The sequence below is a fragment of the Zootoca vivipara genome, chromosome 9 (genome assembly GCF_965207765.1).
Source record: "Zootoca vivipara chromosome 9, rZooViv2.hap1.1, whole genome shotgun sequence".
NCBI classification, from domain to species: domain Eukaryota; kingdom Metazoa; phylum Chordata; class Lepidosauria; order Squamata; family Lacertidae; genus Zootoca; species Zootoca vivipara.
This window is the reverse complement of record NC_142592.1, coordinates 7272559-7295345: the sequence shown is the minus strand read 5'-3', so window position 1 is coordinate 7295345 and position 22787 is coordinate 7272559. Positions and strand designations below refer to the sequence as shown.

Sequence of the window (22787 nt, the reverse complement as noted above, 5' to 3'; positions counted from 1 at the left end):
TGGTGGTGGTTTTTTTAAAAAAAGGGAATAGAAAAAAACCATGTGGAATAAGGACACCCCAAATCCAGGTAATTCAGTTTAACTAATTTGAGGATCGTTCTTGTGACACTGCAATCCTTGCAACTACTCCCAGATTATACCAGGATTAAAACTGATTTGAAGACTATGTTTTATGCAAATTATATACAAGGTTATGACCATTGCCTATGCAAAGTTACTTTTCCTTAAATCAAAATTATTATTTTTCAGCGAAGATCCAACTCAAGTCTAAATCATCAATACCACATATATAAATCAAGTGCAACTAAAAATAGATGCATTACATAAATCTTCCACATCTTGTAAGGTATTACAGTATATTCCATACATACCTAAATGAAATCTGACATCTTATTAGAAAATCAAGTGGACTTTAAAAACAAAAATACAAAAGCTAATCTCAGACCTAGCTCATTAAACTGATCATGAATACAAAGCCATGGTTTGCTGTTTGGAAGGCTTCTGGTAACTACTTTTATAAATACCACCTTAAATAAAGCCCGTTCAAAGAGCCAACAAGACAAATATATAGCCTTCTATACTAGATACTTGTGAACACTGGTGCACTAACGTTTTCAATATACCACATTTATCTGACATATGGACAAACCCCTGACTTTAGTTTATGTCAGTGGCGAATACCCCACCAACACCTATTTATTCTTTTTACCTCCAGATATTTTAACAAAAACCATTAACTATTTAACAAGCAGGAATGCATTTATTCCACAGATATGCTGCAGTTCAAAGGGTTCTGTACTATTTAGGTGAAGCGGGGCTCTCTTAACAGCCACCACTGCTATTTACCAACAAACATCTTTCTCCAAAAGTAGAAAGCAAAGACCCATTCCTTGGGGTGGTGATAAAATAAAGAGACATGCTAGTATGCACAAGGGTTTGGATTGCAATCATGGACTTCTTTAAATGAAATGTTAGTAACTTTATTCTAGAAGACATGGTCTTTTTTTAGAGGTGTCAAATGGTTATAACCCAAAAACTGCACATATGATTGCAAATTCCCATTGAAAAATGAAAGACTTATGGGGTTGATCTTTTAGGAGTGTTACCTAGAAGCTGAGTTACTGGTGGGCTCAACCCTTCAAGGTTAGGTCAACAGAATGATTTCTCAACCATGTTTACTTATACGCTTGAACGACAGGGTAAAAACAGGCAAATAAAAGTTGGGAAAATAAAATAGAATTCCAACAAACCCAATCCCCTGTAAAATCACAGAAAAATGCTTAGCATCTACAGAAAGATAGACATATTTATCAGTGGACTAACCACTACTGTGCTATTTCTCATTAACAGATCGTGTGGCTTCGTTCCGCATTTCATGCACTGGGATCGGAAATGTCCATGTTTGTTCCAAAGAGAGCAACTAGCTGTTCTTCATAGTTCGCAATGTTTCTTTTCATTATTTCCATACAAGGTCCCAAAAGCCTTTCAAATGCCTGTACATCCATAACTAAAAATTTGGGGGGAAAGAAAGAGAATGAAGAAGTCCCAATATTCGCTTTGCCAAATCTAGACGATAATAGGAAGATTATTTAAAATGCACACATTTAAAATCAGTACAACTGGAAAGAGCAAGGCGAGATTAAAATAGCCATGACCTTGCATGCACCAACTGTGCTTTTCCCTCTGCAGTCTCTGTGGTCCTCAAAAAAGCCTTCAACCAAAAGCCAGGAGACCTCCTACAGCAGCATCTGAAGTAGCGCATTAGGTATTGCAACTGAGGAATCCCTGCCCATCTTCAAAAGTATTTCTATTTTGTTGGTCAGTCACTTTTGAGTCATTTTCATGAGTAAAGCTACATAATCATCATCATCATCATCATTTTTAAAATCTGTTTTAGGTGCAGATATTTGGATTCCAAAACTTTCAGGATGAAGAGTAACAGAGATACAGGTAATGGTGTTTGCACTGCTTTCTCTAACACAAAGGTGGGCAACCTCATTTTATCTGGTTTTGCCCAACATCAGCATCATGCAGTCCTGACAAATCACCCCTCCCCAAAGGAATGTGGTCCTCGACAACAACAACAAAAGTTGTCCACTCCTGCTCTAATGTGTCAATCTGTCTAATCTTGTTTTAAAGGAGAAGTAATATGTATTCAATTGCTCAAATCATTTTAGCTATGAATCCACTGTTAGAGAAATATGTCACCCCTCGAAGCTTGCAGTGAGTCCAAATATTAATTTCTCAAGGAAGTAAAATATCCTTAAGGTTTCTGAGGACCACAGAGTACAGTTTCCATACATGAACACAGCTTTTGAACAATATGTTGAAAAGTGTCCATATACTTCTGTGTTCATAATATTGTAAATAAAGGGATTCTTCTAATATCACCAGGTATCATAAGCAATAGGCACAGGCTAAGTTTTAATATGTTGATTGAACTTAATGCAACTAATGAAATTTGGCTTTATGGAAATATGTATTACAGAATATGCATGCTTGCCAACAGAAACTGCAGTATTCTCTTTACTACAAAAAATAAAGCAAATACAGAAATAAAATAACTTTGCATTACCTAAACACTTGACTGTACCGAGTGCGAATGCTGAGGCAGCTCGAGGTTTGTTAGTTACAAGAGCAAGTTCCCCAAAATACTGTCCTCTAGTGTACCGGGCAATCTCCACTGCTTCATTTTCATCTACCTCCTGCTTACCCTAAAAGGTATAGAAGCAAAAGAAAACAGTTAGACATTCATCAAACAATGGGTTATAGCCCATATAATATTCAATCTATATATATATATATATAAATGTAAACTGGGCATGTCCGTTAGTATCCACGTTTCACCAAAACCGCTTGACCGATTGCGTTCAAATTTTGACACAATGCCGCATGCGAATATGAGAGTGACCCCGTACCATTTCAAAGACAGATGTCACACCTGTGCCAGGAAAAAACCCCAAAACCCCGTGTTCAAAACACACCACTCAGACAAAAATGCATGCTGGGAAAAGAACCAGGTTGCAAACCAGCACCCTCTAGCAGTGGCTACACTGGTACTGCACCTATAAAACCTTCCCTCTCAACAGCACCTCGGCTCCCGTTTACATACTAGGCCGAAGCCTTTATAGACTCGGCTGAATGGAGGTATTGACTCGCCTGGGTGGGGGTTGGGGGGAGGAGGGGATGGGATAGGTCAGGACACCGTGGGACCAGTCACAGGGATGAGCGGGGGGTGGGGGGGAGGGGACAAGATGCATCATGGGTCGGGACAGGGTGGGGGGATGAGGGGACGTGATACATCATGGGTCGGGACAGGGTGGGGGAAATCAGAGGGATAGGCCGGGGGGTGGGGGATGAGGAGGCAGGATACATCATGGATCGGCACAGGGTGGGGGAAATCACACGGATGAGCCACAGCAACGCGTAGCCGGGCCAGCTAGTACATTGTGATAAATGAAATATGTCATTAAAGTTGCACAGATGTTCTTTTTACCATGTAAAACAGCAGAAAACTTTTCAAGTTTTTTTCAGTTACATTAATACAATATGTACCTTTCTTTTCATTGTGATTTTCACTTCTCCAGATTCAACAATAAAGAAACAGTCAGCCATGTCTCCCTGTTTTTTAAAAAAAAAATCGTAAGAGAAACATGAGTGTAGTTATTTAGTAGTTCTATTGCTTTTTTAAAAAAAACATATGAACAATGTAAAACCAAAAACATTTATCAGTGTGACAGTGTGAAATTATCCTTTCCTTTTCTCATAAACAACTGAGCAGCTTCCACATCCTTATAATCAAAACAAGCCTAATTAATGCTGGGTCTGTTCCTATGCGTTTTGAATGCATAATGTGTAATTCAGCTGTTATTTCCTTCAGTCAATCCTCAAATATCAATTTGGGGTAAAGTAGGAAGCAGGAGGAGAACAGCCGGGGCCTGGAAGGGTGGGCCAGCGGATACAGCAGATTGCCAGAGCTTCAGCTGCCTGCAACTAATCCAGAAGAGTTCTCTTCACAGTGTTCTCTCTGAGAATTGGTGGAAATAAACCATGCACCATGAGATTCTCCCAGGTGAAAGAAAAAATTAAACAGGCGCCGAATTGAAAAAAAGCAGTACCTTCTCTACGTGTTCCTTCGCTAACTATTCTCAAGGACTATGCCAAGAAAAATGATAAGTTTACTTTGTCCATCCTGCTCAGAACAACAGAGAGACTACTTTTTCCAAGGGCAACAGTGATTATGACACAGAGGAGCTGCTGCAGCTAGCCTGGCTAAGAAATTAGGCTCACTGTTTGATGTCCTGGTTCGTTGTTAACTAAGCACAGTTAGAACAAACCACAGTTCCTTGAGTCCATGGTTCATACTTCAAAAGGGACGTGGGTGGCGCTGCGGTCTAAAACCACTAAGCCTCTTGAGCTTGCCGATCGGAAGGTCGGCGGTTCGAATCCCCGCAACAGAGTCAGCTCCCATTGCTCAGTCCCAGCTCCTGCCAACCTAACAGTTCGAAAGCACGTCAAAGTGCAAGTAGATAAATAGGTACTGCTGTGGCAGGAAGGTAAAGTGTTTCTGTGTGCTCTGGTTTCTGTCACGGTGTTCCTTTGCACCAGAAGCGGTTTAGTTATGCTGGCCACATGACCCGGAAAGCTGTCTGTGGACAAACGCCAGCTCCCTTGACCTGAAAGCGAGATGAGTGCCGCAACCCCATAGTCACCTTTGACTGGACTTCACCGTCCAGGGGTCCTTTCCCTTTCCCTTACCTACTTATTAGAGTATGCCTCTGATTAATATTTGCTGGGTATCATAAGTGATTACTTTTGTGCTTGTGCCCTGCTTGCATAGGCAATCTGGCAGGTCGCAGTGGAAGAAGATGGAATGCTGAACCAACGGTGCTCTTCTTATTTTCTTAGGCCCATGGTTTAACCAGGATCATTCCCCGTAATGGTAAATCCTGGCTTAGCATAGTATCTGAACTTGGCAAGTATGGTACAGAGATATAGTAAAGCAAAATGTTTTCCCCAAAAAATCACTCTGCTGAACAGCTTTTTGTGGCATTATTCACCCAAAGAGAAGAGCCTGCTAAAAGCCTGTGCATGAAGTCAAATGAAACAGGAAGTGGGTGGGGCAGTGGTCACCAACCTTTTGGGGCCCATGGGCCCATTTGGAATTTTTAGGAGTGCGCCATGGGCATCACCCCCTCTGGTTGCTTCTCCCTCCCTTCTATGGGTCACCCTCCCCAGACGAAATGAGAAATGCACACATGCATGGATGCATAAACATTCTTTGCTTTTCCACAGTCAGGGATGGGAAGGCTAGAAAGTCCATGGAGAAGCAAAGTAGGAGGTCTATGTAAGCTAATGCTGACTTAATTACACTGCTGCTTGTACAGGCAATTTCACCTGGAGGAAAAGAATTTAAAAGGCTATCATGTATGTTTCAAAAATAAAACAAAAGCAGCTAAACCATAGGTGGTTTATCACATGGCTTCATACAATAAGATAAAGAAACACCTTTGACTGCATAATTTATGTACGTCTTCACTTGTTTAATTATTGGTATTCAAATGATCTTTTGAATTCATTTCCCAGAACTCCAGTGTTCATTGTAATTGCCTTTTAGATTACGCCGCTATTTCTTGTATGTCAGATAATTCAGTACTGCAACGTTTGAGGCTGTCCAATATGCTTTTATGTATGATCTGCTTGCAGATATACTTACTGAATAACTAGCCAAACAGAACACAAAGGCATACCTGAGCAATTATTTGTTCTCCGTCTTTGTATATTTTGGTGCCAATCACATCCACCACTTTCAACCGTTCCGAAAGCTTTAACCAAAAAAAGGAAGACAAATTTTGCTAACATATACATGCATAACCTCCAACACTGCACAGGTAAATATGGAGATGATAATAGTAGTAGTAGTAGTAGTAGTAATAATAATAATAATAATAATAATAATAATAATAATAATAATAATAATAATAATAAATTTATTATTTATACCCCGCTCATCTGGCCGGGTTCCCCCAGCCACGCTGGGCAGCTTCCAACAAAACATTAAAATACAGAAATCCATCAAACATTAAAAGCTTCCCTAAACAGGGCTGCCTTAAGATGCCTTCTAAAGGTCTGGTAATTGTTGTTCTCTTTGACCTCTGGTGGGAGGGCATTCCACACGGTGGGCGCCACTACTGAGAAGGCCCTCTGCCTGGTTCCCTGTAACTTAGCTTCTCGTAGCGAGGGAACCGCCAGAAGGCCCTCGGCGCTGGACCTCAGTGCCCGGGCAGAACGATGGGGGAGGAGACGCTCCTTCAGGTATACTGGACCGAGGCCGTTTAGGGCTTTAAAGGTCAGCACCAACACTTTGAATTGTGCTAGGAAACGTACTGGATATGTGTGATTCTCTTTTCTACTGCCTGAGGATACCTCATGAGGATCTCATGCCAATGATGGATGCTATGTTTCGATAGCAGACTAGTTTCTGCACACAGTCACACACCTGTCTTTGTCCTCCAACCAGACAAGCAAAAGACATTATCAAAGCTCAATGACATATTCCAGCCAGGCAAGAACATTTGTGGCCTGGGAAGAGTTCAGAGGGCCAGATCGAACGGCCTGCAGAACGAACATTTGGCGCCCAGCCTTGAAGTTTGCTACCCATGGCTTCTAGACATGGAGAATTAGGGCAATGGACTGAAACCTGAAGAAAAGCAACAGTGGCTAACATGTATATATATCCAACCAAAACATTTAAAGAGGCACACCAAATGACAAAAATAGGGACAAGATACCTGGAAACATACATGATAAGTTATGATCATTGGAGTACAAAAACATACCACATAGTAAAACAGTTTTTCTTTATAGCAAATCTATTAAAGGCATGGACAGCATTCGTTAAAAAAATTAATTCCCCATTACTATTCCAGATGTTGAATTAATTACACCAAAATGTATTTGCAAAAAACAAACTACACCCCACCTTTTTAGAAGTGAAAGGGAAGGAAAATAACTGTGTTAGAGTATATGAAGCAATACTAATAACATAACTTACTTCTAAAGACTTAAGGAAGGGCAATGACTCAATAAAATTTTCATACATTCTTCTCTTTTTGGCATTGTTTTTTACAATAATTCTTCGAAATGTGACTCTGTCCTTTAAAAAAAGAAAAGAAAAATGTATTAAAGTTCAAAGTTAAAATGGCAGGTTAAAAACAAAGACCTGTACGATTATTTAAACACAGCAGCTAAGCAAACATTTGTGTATACTTAAGTCAATTTTGGATACACACACCCCATACACACGTTTAAAAAACCCACTGATAGGACAAATCCGAAAGAAATAAACTTACCAAACCCCACACAGCACCAGGAGAGGTAGCAATGATTGTAGCCGCTCTGGGTGTATTGTACATTAAAGCCAGCTCACCAAAGCTCCCACGGTTGTCATACGTGCCAACACACCTCCCAACACCTTCACATTTCACATAGATATCGTAAGTCCCTCTATAAGATACACATAAAGTGAACACAGGTTGCGTGTGCAATGCTGATATTGCTTACATCAAAAATGCATTCTTCATTATCAGAATTAAGGGATGGGGTGGGGCCCCCAAATTTAACACTTACCTCTGCAGCATTCCCCCCCCCACTGTACAATGCAGAACCGCAGCAGAGATTATGAAACCCACGAGATCCACAGTGTTACCAGTAGAGCAAGGATTTGAATCCAGCCTCCTAGCTCTCTCTCTCTGTTATTTACTAAAGCACACTGGCTTTAAACTGCTTCTTAATCTCAACCGAGCTCACACCAACAAAAAGTTGACTTCTAATGGGCATATAAAGCATAAATTCAACCCTACCATCCAGATACTTTTCTTTTTCTTCTTTTAGGTGGAGCAAAGTCTCATTTGGCAATAGGCCACTTTACATGTTAAACTACCTGGCCTTGCTATCGGATCTGCATTCAATAGGAACCCCAAGCCCATTCTGGCTCCGTTACAAGAGTACAGTGGTACCTCTATTTACGAATTTAATGCGTTCCGAACACACATTCGTAAGTCGAAAAAAAATTGTAAGTGGAATCCCATAGGAATGCATTGGGAGAAAAAGTTCGTAAGCAGAAGCAACCCTATCTAAAAATTTGTAAGTAGAAAAAAATCCTATCTAAGCCGCATCCAAGATGGCGGATGGAGCTCCATTCGTAAGTAGAAACATTCGTAAGTAGAGTTATTCGTAAGTAGAGGTACCGCTGTATCTGTATGATACATGTATGAATACAATATCTACGGACATAATCACAATTGGCATGGTTAATTTATTGGATTGTGCACACTATATTGCTCATAGAGAATACTTTTTATTCATCTGATTTCTGCCATGCATGGCCATTTATAATGCAAATGGCCAAGGCAAATCAGATGTCCCCTGTCAGTGACACAGGTTGGCTGTGGCTGGGAAGTGCCTTGTGAGAGGAGCACGAGTGGGTTTGATTTGCACGAAGGAGTGTGTGTTGTGTGTAGTGCTGGATTAAACCCTATGGAAGCAGTCGAAATTTCGGGGGTGGGGGGGGAAGAGTTGTGTCCTTGTGCACTCTCTCTAGTGGGAGAACATTGAATTAAGAAAGCCTGATTGCAATTTTCTTTCCAGACCAAATCAATATTATTTTGACGAGTTGTCGCGGGACCCCTAAAAGGCATGGGGCCCATAGGCCTGTCCCTTCTCTGCCCATTTGGTAATTCAGCACTGGTTGTGTGTGGTGGGGGTTTGTTTGCTGTATATTGGGTGCCTTGGAAGTATATCGGGTCCCAGTGAAGAAGATGCCGCAACTATTGCTCTGGCCAAGGGAAATATGGCCAAATAAAGGGAGCAACCCACCATAGGCGGTGCAGGTATGGATAATTGCACAATATTCCCCTTATTAGATAATTAGGGGCATCACATTGACACCATAGAACACTTCTGCTACACTGCTAGTATGCTCCCAGATGCCTTTTCCGGGTTTTGCTTTTAGCACTGAGACCGAAAAGACCACTTAACCCCCGTAGATTCCTACCCAAGGCACCACTGACAGTACTATATGCCCCAGAGGTGTGTTTAGTTTTCAACAGAAACCAGGTTTGTAATGTTGCAGCTCCAGCACCCCAGAATCAATTAACAGCTGGAATTAGACAGGCCCCCTGGAATCATGATGCCCAGGTGAGTGCTGAACACATTTTTAAGAAGGCTTCCCCAGTCACTTATGGAATATTAATTGTACGTCTGTAGAAACGCCTTTATTGGTTTTAAGAGTTTGTAAGGAAGGTTTTGTTGCTTTTAGAAATACTTATCTCATTTTTATACTGCAGGCCATTTAGATGGCTTAGTGCTGTGAAGCGGTTTATAAATTGGGAAAATAAAAAGTGTAAATAAAGTATTGCCGATTTTCTCCAAATTATGTTGGGAATCTCAGGCCCTCCACACAACCGCACTGTACATAGAATAAAATAAAAACACTTACCGATCAATTACATAGAAGTTGTCACCATCATCACCTTGATCAATGACATGCTCCCCTCCTTCAGTCAACTTTTCAAACATGGCATCTAATACCTGAGACATCTGCTCCTGTTGATCAAGAATATTCATTCATTTATTGCATTTATTGCTCACTTTTCTTTCCAGGAGCTCAGAGCAGTTCCATGATCCCCATGTCTATCCAAGAAGCTAATTTAAATGCTACTCTCAAATGCAATGACTTAAGACTTAAAAAAAAAGAACCTGGCTCAGGGGGGAACCTGGCTCATTTTTGTGACCAGTTGTGACATACACGTGCTTCCCTAAGGCCAGGTTGTGTTTTTAGTTTATTAGACTGGCACTTAGTTCTGCTTTAGACATGATGCAGATGGGGAGACAGGCTCCCTCTGAAGGAAATTTCTCCTCCTTTCCTCTTCCAGTGTCAGCTGTGATACAGCATTCTCTCTCTAAGCAGTTTCTGAAGCTGGCTTACCAAGGGTAAAATTAAACCTGATCAGCACAGTGCAGACATAACAACAATGCAGATGAAGAGAGGCAAAAAGGAAGCAGGGGGTGAGCACTCAGCCTGTTCCTGATCTTTTAACTATGATTAAGAAATTGACAGTGTTTGCTTCAGGCTTCGGCTCATGTGCACCTGAAAATCTAGATGTAAGATTGCAGTCCTGTCTGCCTGAAAACAAAAAACAAACTGATTTATAGTATAGATAGGGCCTCTCCAATATAATGCACTCAGAGCGTACTTCTTAAACGATTATACAGTATGTGCCAAATTATAACTGAAAATGTAACTTATTAAAAAAAAATCCTTAAAGATCTACCATGGCCCATTTCACCAGTTAGTTTAAATGCTTGCTTTCTCTTTCTAGCTTGGTTTGTATTGAACTCAGATAACACAGCAGCATAAAATCGGTATTTAACCAAAAGGCAATACACAGAAAGGGCATCAGCTGAATTTTGGTCTTTAACCTGTAACCCTTTCCTAGACTGTGGTCAATATCTTCAGCATCAATACTCAATTCAGGAACACTGTTATGAAGTGGTGTACTTTAAAAAAAAAGTCAATTACAACAAAGGAAAACTTCATGCAGCCCACTGGTAGTTTCTGGTAGCCTCGCAAGGGGACTGAAATGGCACTGTTTGTCCATTGCTAGACACATCCTAGGACTCCCCCCCCCCTACAAAAACAAGCAAACATGCCAATGAAAATAATGAGGAAAATGCTGGAGAAAACTTGTTCACTTGACATTTTTCAGCCCATGTTAAAGAGGGAACCCATTTTTCTATTCAAATTTTTAACCAAAAGAAATTTGCCTTTTTTATGCAGTGCAATCAGCTTCAATAGATTCAAAGACCCATTTGGCTATCCATTTTAAGAAAAAGTGGTCTGCAAAACGCAAGCAGTTCAGTCTGTCAATGGGAAAAAAAGAGGCTTAAAAGCCACTGCAAGCCAGCAATGTGAAAGGGTTTAAGGTATGCTGAGCCTGCCAAAAAAGGCAGCAACTTTCAGGCAGAGAAAATTGTTACACCACAGACAGACAGCAATGCCCTGGGCTGCATGTGTGTCCTATCATGCCACATATATAAGATAATAAGATGCCAGCACAATACACTTCCGGCAACATCCACTATGAGGGCATTGTGCACAAAAAAAGTATCCACAAAGATGGATAATCTTGATTCATTTAGATCATTTATTTACTGTTCCATGTGCTCTAACCCAGGCTTCCTCAACCTCGGCCCTCTAGATGTTTTTGGCCTACAACTCCCATGATCCCTAGCTTGCAGCACCAGTGGTCAGGGATGATGGGAACTGTAGTCTCAAAACATCTGGAGGGCCGAGGTACCAGAAGCCTGCTCTAACCACTGTACAGTCAAACCTCGGTTGTCAAACATAATCTGCTCCGAAAGCCCATTCAGTTTCTGAAACGTTCAACAACCGAGGTGCGGCTTCCGATTGGTTGCAAGAGCTTCTTGCACTCAAGTGGAAGCCGCGTTGGACGTTCAGGTTCTGAAAAATGTTCAAAAACTGGAGCATTTGCTTTCAGGTTTTCGGTGTCCAGGAGAAACAAATTTTACAAAAATCCACAATATATTTACTACCCCAACTCTCTCTCTCTCTCTCTCTCTCTCTCTCCCCAGCTGTTCTTCCCAAACTTATACTGTCTATAACATTAGTGTCTCACATTGAATATAACTGATCTGATTTATTAAATGGAAAACTGAGATACCGTATGCACATTTCTAATTCAAGAAAATATTTAATAAAAACATTTTTTTAAAAAAATCCACAATAAAACCATTCATATGAATTACTAATAAATATACAAAAATAGATTTTCCTGTTCTTCCCACACACTTCCCCCTCAATACCTCTCAGCCTCATGGCTCTCACCCAGGACTCTACTAACTGACCCAGGCTTACACCCAAGACCCAAACAAACTCGTGGATCGCCTGCAAAATCTCGCAACGAAGACAATTCCTAAAACCTGTTCATATCACCCACGTCTCCCATTCTAGGCTTGTTTTATGGGCAGGCATCAAGGATCCTGGTACTGTATGACCCAGAACTAAAAAGCATAGCAGTTGTCTCTTGCAATAAGCCATTCAAGACAAAATACGTAACAAATCTGTCTCTCTTAATAAGCACACACTGTATTTAACTATTCAGTAGAATTGTTTAGAATTTGAAATTAAGAAAGCAAAAAATAGCAAGGTTAAGTTAGCTAGCTAATCCACCTCTCTCAACATTCTGGCATACCAGACAGAGAATTTCATGTGTGTGTGTGTGTGTGTGTGTTGAAAATAGTACTTCTGGATAACAGCATCCTGACTAGGATAACAGCATAACACGAAATTCTACATGTTTCCTGTAGAATGACTGGTTCTTGTAGCCCTTGTCCACCCTGTTGTATTTTTCATTTGTTTATTCTTGTGTGCTTACTAGCTAGCCTGGCTCCTTGTCAATGACCTGCTCTCAACGTTTTCATTGGGTTTGGACACTACGTGCCACATGCACATTGTCACTTGGAATTAAATGGCCCCCAGGGGGGGACCCCAAAACCCCATAAAAGAAGAATTAGAAAGAGTTATATCACTGAGTGCAAGCTTTCCCATCATCATAATGCTGCAGCAATGGGAGAGGTTATGCTTGGGCAGATTTTCACCTTCTATGTGGCCCTTAAAAATACAGGAGCTTTCTCAAGGTGTAGACCTTGCCATCTTATGCTCCCCCATTGGCTTTCTGGCCCCCCGTTTCTAAACTCCCCTGTCTTTTCACTCCCCTTCTGCCAACACTCCACAGGCCTTTTTGTTTCTAGTCCTTTAGTCACAACATCCCCCCCAAAAAAAAACTTTCTTCAACCTTATTTCTCAGCTTTCCATTGTGTCTTCAAGTTCCTGCTTATTATCCCAATGAATAGTAACACCTGCCTTTATTCCACCATCCTAGCTCCTAGTCAGGACCCTGTGCGGATCAGTACCCTTGATTTTCTCTCTCCCTGACTGCTCCACACACCTTCCTAATTTAAAACAGTCTATCTTCTCTGCCCATCTTTTCTTCAGAATTGTGTCTGACTCCATCTATTCTTCCCTCGGGTTCCTGTATTTAGGTCCACAGCCAACAATGTGCTTTGCTTCTGCCAACACTTCTTACTTAGCTTCCCTGCCTCTTCTCACTGAGTCTTCCTAACCCACCACAAATCTCCTTCTCTCTCCTATGGTTTCAGTACCAGTCAAACTGACCTTTCGCTTTCTCAAACTGATGGATATGTTCTATAAACATCCTGTGTCTCATTCCCCTGCATTTAAGCCTTGTAAATGTTCCAAAACCTTGCATTGGTTCGAGTAATAGATGCCACGGGCTTCGTCATCCCTGCTGCTGCTGCCACAAAATCCCTTAGCACATTTCAGTATAGATGATGTTTTGTTCTCATATTATGCAAATAGATTGCATACTGAAGCAAAATGGTTCTGACTAATCCGTAAGTCACCATTTGCTTGCTTTCTAAGAAAGATCTAATACAAGGGAACACTGTTTACTTGTGCAGATAAAATTCAAGTGGAGGAAAAGTAATTACAATTCAGGGTTCTGTAATATACTCTTTATAAAGAATTCAGCTATACACAAGCTTGTTTCAAAATGTTGTGAAATACTACATGGCAAGGGGAGGGGGACTATCTAGTGCACATACAACACACACACCAAGTTTGTAGCCACAATGTGTGAACAATTCCTTCTTGCTTCAAAAGTATGGTACTGTAAAACAGAATCAATGTCTCCAAATTTTTATGTGTCATAATGGTGATTTACCTCCAAAGTTGCATTGTCAGGACACTTTCCACAAAGCATTACAAAAATCTACCCTGTGCCAAATTTCCATAGCAAACGTGAATCTGATGTTGAGACAGAGCCAGTAGCTATACACAAGTTCAACGCTTGCTGAGCTATACACAACTCTGGTGGTAATTTGGCATTCAGACTGCAAGGGAAGAGGTGCAGGTGGACAGGAAAGGGATATTGGCCTTGCTATACAGTATACCCTAGGCCTAGACCAAAAGCAGATGATTCAGGTTTAGGGAAAGATACTGTGACCTACTGCTACTGCAGTAATTTGCAACTATGGGAGACACATCTCCCTGGGAGAAACCAGTCCTTCACTTTTTCCTATACTGCTCTTAAATCTCCCCTGCACACATGGGTGCAGGGGGGGAGTGCAAGGGAGGAATGTGCCTCCTGGATAATCCCCAGATTTCCAGCTTCCATTTTTTAAAATGGGTAAACTTCTAGCATTTTTAGAACCTGAGATACAAGACAAAATGCACAGGCACAGTTTTTTTCTGTGGAAAAATTAGCCTGTTCCCTGCACCAGTGTTTTGCATACCCATCCACAAAAAAAGGTCCTTCAGACACCCATCCCTGCACCTCAATCATCTCTGACAGCTGTTGCAGTCAGCAGTTGTAACAGAGGTGCTTGCCATGAAGAGCCTGGGATCCTGGAGAAGACACAGTACTGTATTTAATAGGTGTCACAGTCAACCCATAAGTGACACAAATGCTACAAAAACAGATCCATACAGTCGTACCTTGGAAGTCGAACAGAATCCGTTCCAGAAGTCCGTTCGACTTCCAAAATGTTCAGAAACCAATTCGCAGCTTCTGATTGGCTGCAGGAAGCTACTGCAGCCAATCAGAAGCTGTGGAAGGGTTCCAAAAGAACGTTCGCAAACTGAAACAATCACTTCCAGGTTTGTGGAGTTCGAGAGCCAAAGCGTCTGAATTCCAGGGCGTTGGGGAACCAAGGTACGACTCTACTTGCTATATGCTAGTGCCCTTTGTGCACCGATTTTCCACATTACAGAAGTGACTCCAATACTCCCTGCAGTACATGAATATCAGACTACCAGAAACAGCTTTGTACTGAGTCAATCCATTCACCCATCTAGGTCAATAGAGTCTATAATGACTAAAAGTGGCTCTTCAGAGTTTCTGACAGCATTCCAGCACAACCTGAAGCAGCCAAGGAACCTTTTTGCTTTCAAAGCTACCTTTGAGCTATGCCCATTCTCAGCTCATAAGCATTATTATTATAGCTTTGGGGACTCCACTTTTCTGCTACAATGCACAGTTCGTCATCAAGCTGGAGATAGGAAAGCAGGAGCCTCCGACACACACACAGCCCCTAGCAGAAATGCAGCAGATTGTGTCTAGAATCTAGATGGTTAAAAATAAATGCATACTAAGTTTGGAGTAGAGCAGAGGTAGGCAACCTAAGGTCCGTGGGCCGGATGCGGCCCAATCGCCTTCTAAATCTGGCCCGTGGATGGTCCGGGAATCAGCGTGTTTTTACATGAGCAGAATGTGTGCTTTTATTTAAAATGCATCTCTGGGTTATTTGTGGGGCATAGGAATTAGTTCATTTTTTCCCCTTCAAAATATAGTCCGGACCACGACATGGTCTGAGGGATGGTGGACCGTCCCATGGCTGAAAAAGGTTGCTGACCCCTGGAGTAGAGCAACGAGGCAAAAATGCAAAACAGATTAAGTAACACCAATGCTACTCTAAACAACTTTTATAATATATCAAGTTCATACAAGCAAACACATTCATACCACATGAGCCTTTGGAAACAAAGAATATAACAATTCTAACAGCTTCTCTTAAAAGAATGTTGGTATTGTTTGTTACAGACAATACTATACCTTCTCTTGCTATTGACACCAACTTTCACAATGATTTGTTGTTACAGGAACAAAACCACAGAATCATGCTTCATCTCAGAATTTCCCTGAAAGATGAATCTCTTAAGTGTTTCTGGGATCGTTAAAAGAAATAAAGTGACCACTTACTGGATCTAGGTTCTTAAATAGAAGTATGTCTTTGCAAGCTTCTTGCAGTCTGTTTCTTTGATCATCTGTTTTGGGGTGAATAATCTGGAAGAAATAATTGCAATTTCTACTTCACTTCTCTTAGTCTTAAGAAAAACGATCTTAAAAGAGGCCAAAGCACAATTTAGATGAACACTCATGGAAAGCGAGATATAAATCATACCACTAAATAAATATTGTCAGGGAAACAACTGAAACTTTCAGAATTTTAAATCAATCTCAAATTAAAAAGACACAGCACCGGAATGATGAAAGGAAACTTTAGTCTTTGATTCCTATCAAAGGGAAATTACAAGAAAGATGCCGGTGAAAGAAAATGGTTTTTTAATTTATATTTTAACACATTTTCCAAAAACTTATGTGATACAACTTCTATTAAGGAGTGTGTTTGCATATTTCCTGAATTTGTCTTCCAATAATACAAACATACATTTAGTCTACAGAGTCAACATACCCTTGATTCAGTTTCATCCTCTTCTTCATCAGGATTATAAGCTTCTGCGCACACTGCAAAAACAATGAAAATATCAACTGAGTTTCAAACCAAATGCTCTCAGGATTCCATTTTGAGACCAACATTCTTTTTTTTTTAAATGTTTTTTATTTATTTCAATCTTTAAAACCATACAAAAGAATAAATCTTCGTTTACCAAACAATGAAGAAAAGAAAAGAAAGGAAATAGGAGGAGAAAAAAAAAGGAAGAAAAAAGAAAGAGGTGGCTATGTTGAGCCTACCATGTCCTAGTCTATACACAAGTTATCTTCTCTAACCAACCTAGATATATACAAAAAAAAAAAACATACACAAAACATGAAAGAGTAAAAATACATAAATAGAAAAGTAACAGCGGTCTTCCAATCATATCCTGTGCAAATTACATTAATCCATCTTATTATATACAAAAGGTTCACCTCAATTTTTCCTTTTATTTTCCAATAGGTTCAGTTCCAATCTGCTTTCATGATCTTGTTACTTTACTCATTAATATATAATCATCAAAAATCCTCCATTCCTCCTTTATTTTTTGTTTTGTTTGTCCTCTAATTCTCCCAGTGACCCTGGCTAGCTGTGAATATTCTTTCATTAAAATTTGCCAATCTGATACGTTGGGTGTGTTTTTATTTTTCCAATTTCTGGCGATTAGGACCCTCGCCGCTACAATACCATACATAAGTAGTATTCTATTTGCACTTTTTATTTCTTCTGGTATTATATTTAATAGGAACATTTCTGGTTTTTTTATAATCTTGCATTTCAACATTTTCTTTAATTCTTCGTAGATGTTATTCCAATATTTGCTTATCTCAGCACATTTCCACCACATGTGCATTTGTGTTCCTTTTTCCTTCTCACATCTCCAACATTTTGGTGACTTGTTTTTATACATCTTGGCTAATTTTTCAGGGGTCTGGTACCACCTGTACATCATTTTAAAAATATTTTCCCGCAGATCATAACAGGCCGTAAATTTTATATCTTTTCTCCACAGCCTTTCCCATTGTTCTATAAGGATGTTATGACCAAGGTCCTGGGCCCATTTTATCATGGAAGGTTTCGTCTGCTCCTCTTTTAGCTCCCATTCCAGTAACAGATCATACATGCGTGAGATTAATTTTTTATCATTATGTATTAACTCTTTTTCAAATTTAGACCTCTCCTTTGCAATTCCCAATTTTTTATCCTCTATTAGTCCCTGATTAATCTGTATTGCAGCCAGACCGAAAGATGATTCTTAATTTCTTCATACCTTTTTAATGTTGGTTCATTCTGTATATTTTCCAATAACTCATGGTATGTGACGACTTTTTCTTCCATATTTACTTTTTTGACCGTAATTACATTTATCGGTGATTTCCACAAGGGTATCTTGGGTTCTAATATGCCTTTGTATTTCACCCATATCAGGTACAGGGACTTTTTTATTAGATGGTTTAAAAACCCCTTATGTGACTTGACTTTCTCATGTAACAGGTAGGAGTGCCACCCAAATCTATTTCCTGCCCCCTCTAGGTCTAGAACCTCTGGCCTCTCCAGGGTTATCCAATCTTTTACCCAGACCAGTCCAGCTGCTGCATGGTACAGCTCTAGGTTGGGGAGGGAGAATCCCCCTCTTTCCTTCCTGTCTGTTAATAACTGATATTTGATCCTCGGTCTTTTATTATTCCACACAAATTTGGTGAGGTCTTTTTTCCACTCGGCAAAACATTTTATTCCTCCCAAAATTGGTATTGCCTGAAACAGGTATATCAACTTTGGGAGTATATTCATTTTCACTATTGAGACTCTGCCCCAGAGGGAGAGATGTAGTTTACTCCACTGTTCCATTTCCCTTTTGATCTCACTCCACACTTTTTTGTAGTTATCCTCATAAAGTTTTAGGCTTTTTGCTGTTATCCAGATACCTAGGTATTTGACCTTCTTTCTTAATTCCAGACCTGTCAATTGATTTAACTCTTCCCTTTCCTTTTTGTCCAAATTTTTGGTTAGCAACGTAGTTTTTTTATAATTTATCTTCAGTCCCGCCACTTTCCCATATTCTTTTATAATTTTTAATACTCTTGGGATGGTTTCTTTTGGGTCTTGCGCTGTTACTACTATATCGTCCGCGAAGGCACGTATTTTATATTCTCTTTTCCCAACCGTTATACCCTTTATCTCTTTTTCACTTCTGATTTTGTTTAATAGCACTTCTAGCACTAGAATATATAGCAGGGGGGAGAGAGGGCAGCCTTGTCTGGTGCCTTTCTCTATCCAAAAAGATTCTGTCACTCCTCCATTTATTATCAGTCTCGCCTTCTGTTGTTGGTATACAGCACCTATGGCCTTTTGCATCTTTTCCTGCAGACCAATCATGCTTATTTGTTTCTTCAAAAATTCCCATGAGACATTGTCAAATGCCTTTTCGGCATCTATCATCAATAAGGCAGCTTTTTTGTCAATTTTAAATTCCAAATATTCTAATATATCTATTATATTCCTGGTGTTATTAAATATCTGCCTCCCTGGGAGGAACCCTGCCTGGTCTGGGTGAATAATTTCCTTAAGTATATTTTTTAGTCTCTGGGCTATTATCCCTGCGAATATCTTATAGTCGCTGTTTAATAGAGATATAGGCCTGTAATTTGCCATTAATTCCAGGTCTGTATCTCCTTTGGGAAGGAGCGTGATATACGCTTCCTTCCATGTCTCGGGTATTATGCCTTTTTCTAAGGTTTGATTCATTATCTCTTTTAGGGGGTTTAGGAGGATGTTTTCCATTTTCTTGTAATATTCTGTGGGAAGCCCGTCTGGACCTGGCGCTTTTCCTAATTTACTTTTCTTCATTGTCTCTTTTATCTCTTGTACGGTAATTGGTTTTTCTAATTCCTTAGCTTTTTCTTTAATATTAATCCTCAATTGGTGTTTCTCTAAATATTTATTGATCTCCTCCTTATTTTCCTCATTTTTCTTATACAATTCTCCATAGTATTTTACAAACTTTTTCATTATCGTCTGGGGATTATCCATTATTTTTGTTCCTTCTCTTAATCTGTTTACCAATTTCTCATTTCTTCTCTTTTTGAGTTGCCAGGCCAGATATTTACTTGGTTTGTTTCCAAACTCGAAGTTGTTCTGTCTCCATAATTTATGTCTCCATTCCATCTCTTGTTCTATTTTAATTTTGTAGTCCACTTTTAATATACCAATTTCTTTCCTTATTTTCTCATTATTGGGGTTTTTGTTCAGCTCTTTTTCTTTTTTCTCTAGCTCTTCTATTATTCTCTTTTTTTCTTTTTCCTTTCTGTTTTTTAACATGGCATTCTGCTTAATAAAGTATCCCCTTATCACCGCTTTACTGGTATCCCAGATGGTTTTAATGTTTATGTTGTCATTGCTGTTTAACTCAAAAAACTCTCTCAGCGTTTCTTTGGCCCCTTCTATGATTCTTTCATCATACAGCAATGCATCATTTAGTTTCCACCTTCTCATTCCCGTCTTCCATTCAGCCCTTAGGCTCATAATTATGGAGTTATGGTCTGATAGTATTCTAGGTTGTATTTTGACCTCCTGTATTCTTCCTAGCATTTCTGTCGATAGCCAGATAGCATCAATTCTGCTTGCCATGTTTTTAGAATTAGAGAAATAGGTGTACTCCTTTTCCATTTCATTCTTATGCCTCCAGGCATCTTTCATATCTAAAGTTCTTACTAAATTGAAAAAGGATCGCGGTAGTCTCCCTTTCTTGCTTTCTCTCCCCTTCCCTGTTCTGTCTTTTTTTGGATCACATACTCCATTCAAATCCCCCATTAGTACCATTTTCCCTCCGACATATTCCAACATTTTCATCTCCACCTTTTTATAAAATTCTAGTTTTTTATCGTTTGGCGCATATATCCCCATTATGTATATCATTTCTCCTAGATGTTTTATTTTTATCATAACCAATCTACCTTCTTGGTCCGTATATACTAGTTCCGGCTCCAAACTCGCCCTTGCGTAAATCACCACCCCTCTCTTTTTCCTCTCGTCTGCTGCTATAAATTCCACTCCTAATTTCGGGTCTATTAATAGTCTTTCATGATCTTTCTTAATGTGGGTTTCTTGCAAACAAATAATATCTAATTTTTGTTTAAGTAATACATGTCTTATACTATTTCGTCTCTTTTTATCATTTAGACCATTCACATTCCATGTGATTAATTTGAGATTCATTTTATTAATTTCAGTATACGATACCTTTCAACAAAGAAAAAAAAATGAGAAAAAATAACATAAAATTGAATTTTCCTTTTATTTATTTACTTATCCATCTTTAAAAAAAGGGGGCTTCTACTTTTCGTCTTCACTATCTGTGTGAGTGTTTTCTTCTATCTGTTTTTGATGGGTTTCCTTTCCTGTCTGGCTTTTATCTCCTCCTAGTTGCGATTTATACCTTCTGTAAAAAATATCAGCAGCTTCAGGTGTAACAAACCTTCTTTTTCTCCCCATGTAAGTGAAGGTAAGCCCTTCAGGGTATTCCCATTTATAAAATATAGATTTGGCATTTAGGGCCTTTGTTAAAAAATGATATTTGTCCCTTTTTTTCAAAATGCGTGGTGGCACTTCTTTCAACACTATTATGTTTACTCCTTCAATCTTTAACTTATCTCCCCTCTTCTTCTGAAACATTTTATTCTTCAATCTTGTTGTATATAGTGTGATCAGACAATCTCCTGGCCAGTTGTTTTCTTTGGCCTTCTTGGAGTTAACTCTGAATAGTGTTTCTATCTCCTCCATCACTTCCTCTTCTCCTATTTGCAACCACTCTGCTATTCCTTTAGGTATTAGTGTATATAGGTTCTCTTCCGGCATTTCCGGGACCCCCCTTAGCCTGAGAGTTCGTTCCCTAGCCTGCATTTGTAACAGAGCCATCGCATCCCAAGTGGCCTCTTGTCTTATTTTAAGTTCATCCCTCTCTTTTTTAGCTGTTTCACATTCCTTCTTACATTCCCTAATTTCCTTAAAAGCCTTCTTAACCAGTTCCTCCATTTGCTGTAGTTTTTCCTTATTTTCTTGCACTATCTTGGATGATTCTTTACCCTCCTCATCTAACTCTTTAACCTGCGTTTTTAACTCTGTTATTGCTTTTGAGTTTCCCTCTACTTTCCCATTTATTTTATCTAATTTTTCATCCAATCCCTTCATCTTATCATTTACCTCCATTTTCAATTCTCCAAAGTCCTTTCTCATTTCCAAAATGTCCCCTTTCAGACTCAGGATCAATTCTCTCATGTCCATCTCTCCTTCTGCTCCTGAGTTCCTTCTTGCCTGCTGGTTGAGTAGGGTAGTCTGGTTGTATTTTTTCCCTGCCATTTCCTTGTCACTCTTAAAAATCCCCTTTCAATTCTTGAGTTGTCCTCTGGTGACACTCTTCCCCCTGGTCCAGCAGACTTTGGAGATCTCTCTGTTGCTATTCTCCTCCTGTTGTTCTGCTTCTTGCCACTTGTGTCGCTGCTTCTTTTCTCTCTCGTGCGATGGTTCCTTCTTAGTCTTTCCTAGCAGTCATTTCCTTATTGCTTAACAGTCCCCGCCCCGCTTTGTCCCACGCCGCTCCATCTTTGTTTCAGGTATCGTTCCTGAGCCTCAAGTCTTTGAATTAAAATTCCATTGTCATGAGTCTCTGTCCTGCAATGGGTAAATCTCTCTTTTCAAGCCTCTATTCTGCTTTCCTTACTCTGGTGTTTAGATTTCAAACCGCTCTTTCCCCCTTCTCCTCCTCCTCTCCTCCTCCTTTCTCACAGTTAGCGGTTAACGTTTAACGTTTAGTGGCTGAAGCTTTCCTTGTTGCAGTAATTCCTTCAATTATCTTTCCCTGTTGTACTGTACCTTTCCGATTTTTATGAACACTTTCTTTGCATAGAATATGATTTTCTGTTCTCTCTCTCTCGCACTTTCGCCCAGTTGTTTGCGTCGCTCTGGATTGCCACGGTACCGCGCTTTCTTTCTGCCTCTGGTATTATCTTCTTAATAATTCCCTTGCCTAATGTCCTTGTTTTTATTTTTATCGGTACCGGTATTTTAGTTGGGTTGAAGATTCTGAAAGTTTTTACCGCTCTTGCACCGATCCGGGCTTTGGGGCTTTTGCTGGGAGGCGTTCACATCCGCATGCGTCTGGTTCCCTCTGCTCTCTTGCCACTGGCTTGAGAATGCTGAGGGTCCCGTCCAACGTCGCCAGAGTTTTCAGTTGGGGGTCACCCCCACCAACTTTTCTTGGGGTCGCGCAGCCCTCGCTACCCCCAAAAAGCCTCGCCAACACCGCTCACAGCACAGAGCTTTGGTGGAGCGCTGCCGTTTCGGAGGCGGTAGAAACCGGAACGTTTAGAATTGTGAACGTTTAGAATTGTGTAGCTTGTTGTTTTATCGTC

At 40.0% G+C, this 22787-nt stretch overlaps 1 protein-coding gene across 1 annotated transcript in view; it reads right to left on the bottom strand.

Annotated features, from left to right (window-relative positions):
• The window catches only part of PRKAR2B (protein kinase cAMP-dependent type II regulatory subunit beta), a 61921-nt gene continuing 39134 nt past the window's right edge, over positions 1-22787 (bottom strand). Inside the window, exons 3-11 of the mRNA XM_035128314.3 lie at positions 16357-16409; positions 15864-15947; positions 9500-9606; positions 7353-7506; positions 7055-7156; positions 5751-5825; positions 3556-3621; positions 2576-2714; positions 1-1507 (exon numbers count right to left, since the gene is read on the bottom strand). Of these exons, the coding sequence (XP_034984205.3) occupies positions 1374-1507; positions 2576-2714; positions 3556-3621; positions 5751-5825; positions 7055-7156; positions 7353-7506; positions 9500-9606; positions 15864-15947; positions 16357-16409 (914 nt within the window). The 3' untranslated portion in view covers positions 1-1373. The remainder of the gene's footprint in view (positions 1508-2575; positions 2715-3555; positions 3622-5750; positions 5826-7054; positions 7157-7352; positions 7507-9499; positions 9607-15863; positions 15948-16356; positions 16410-22787) is intronic.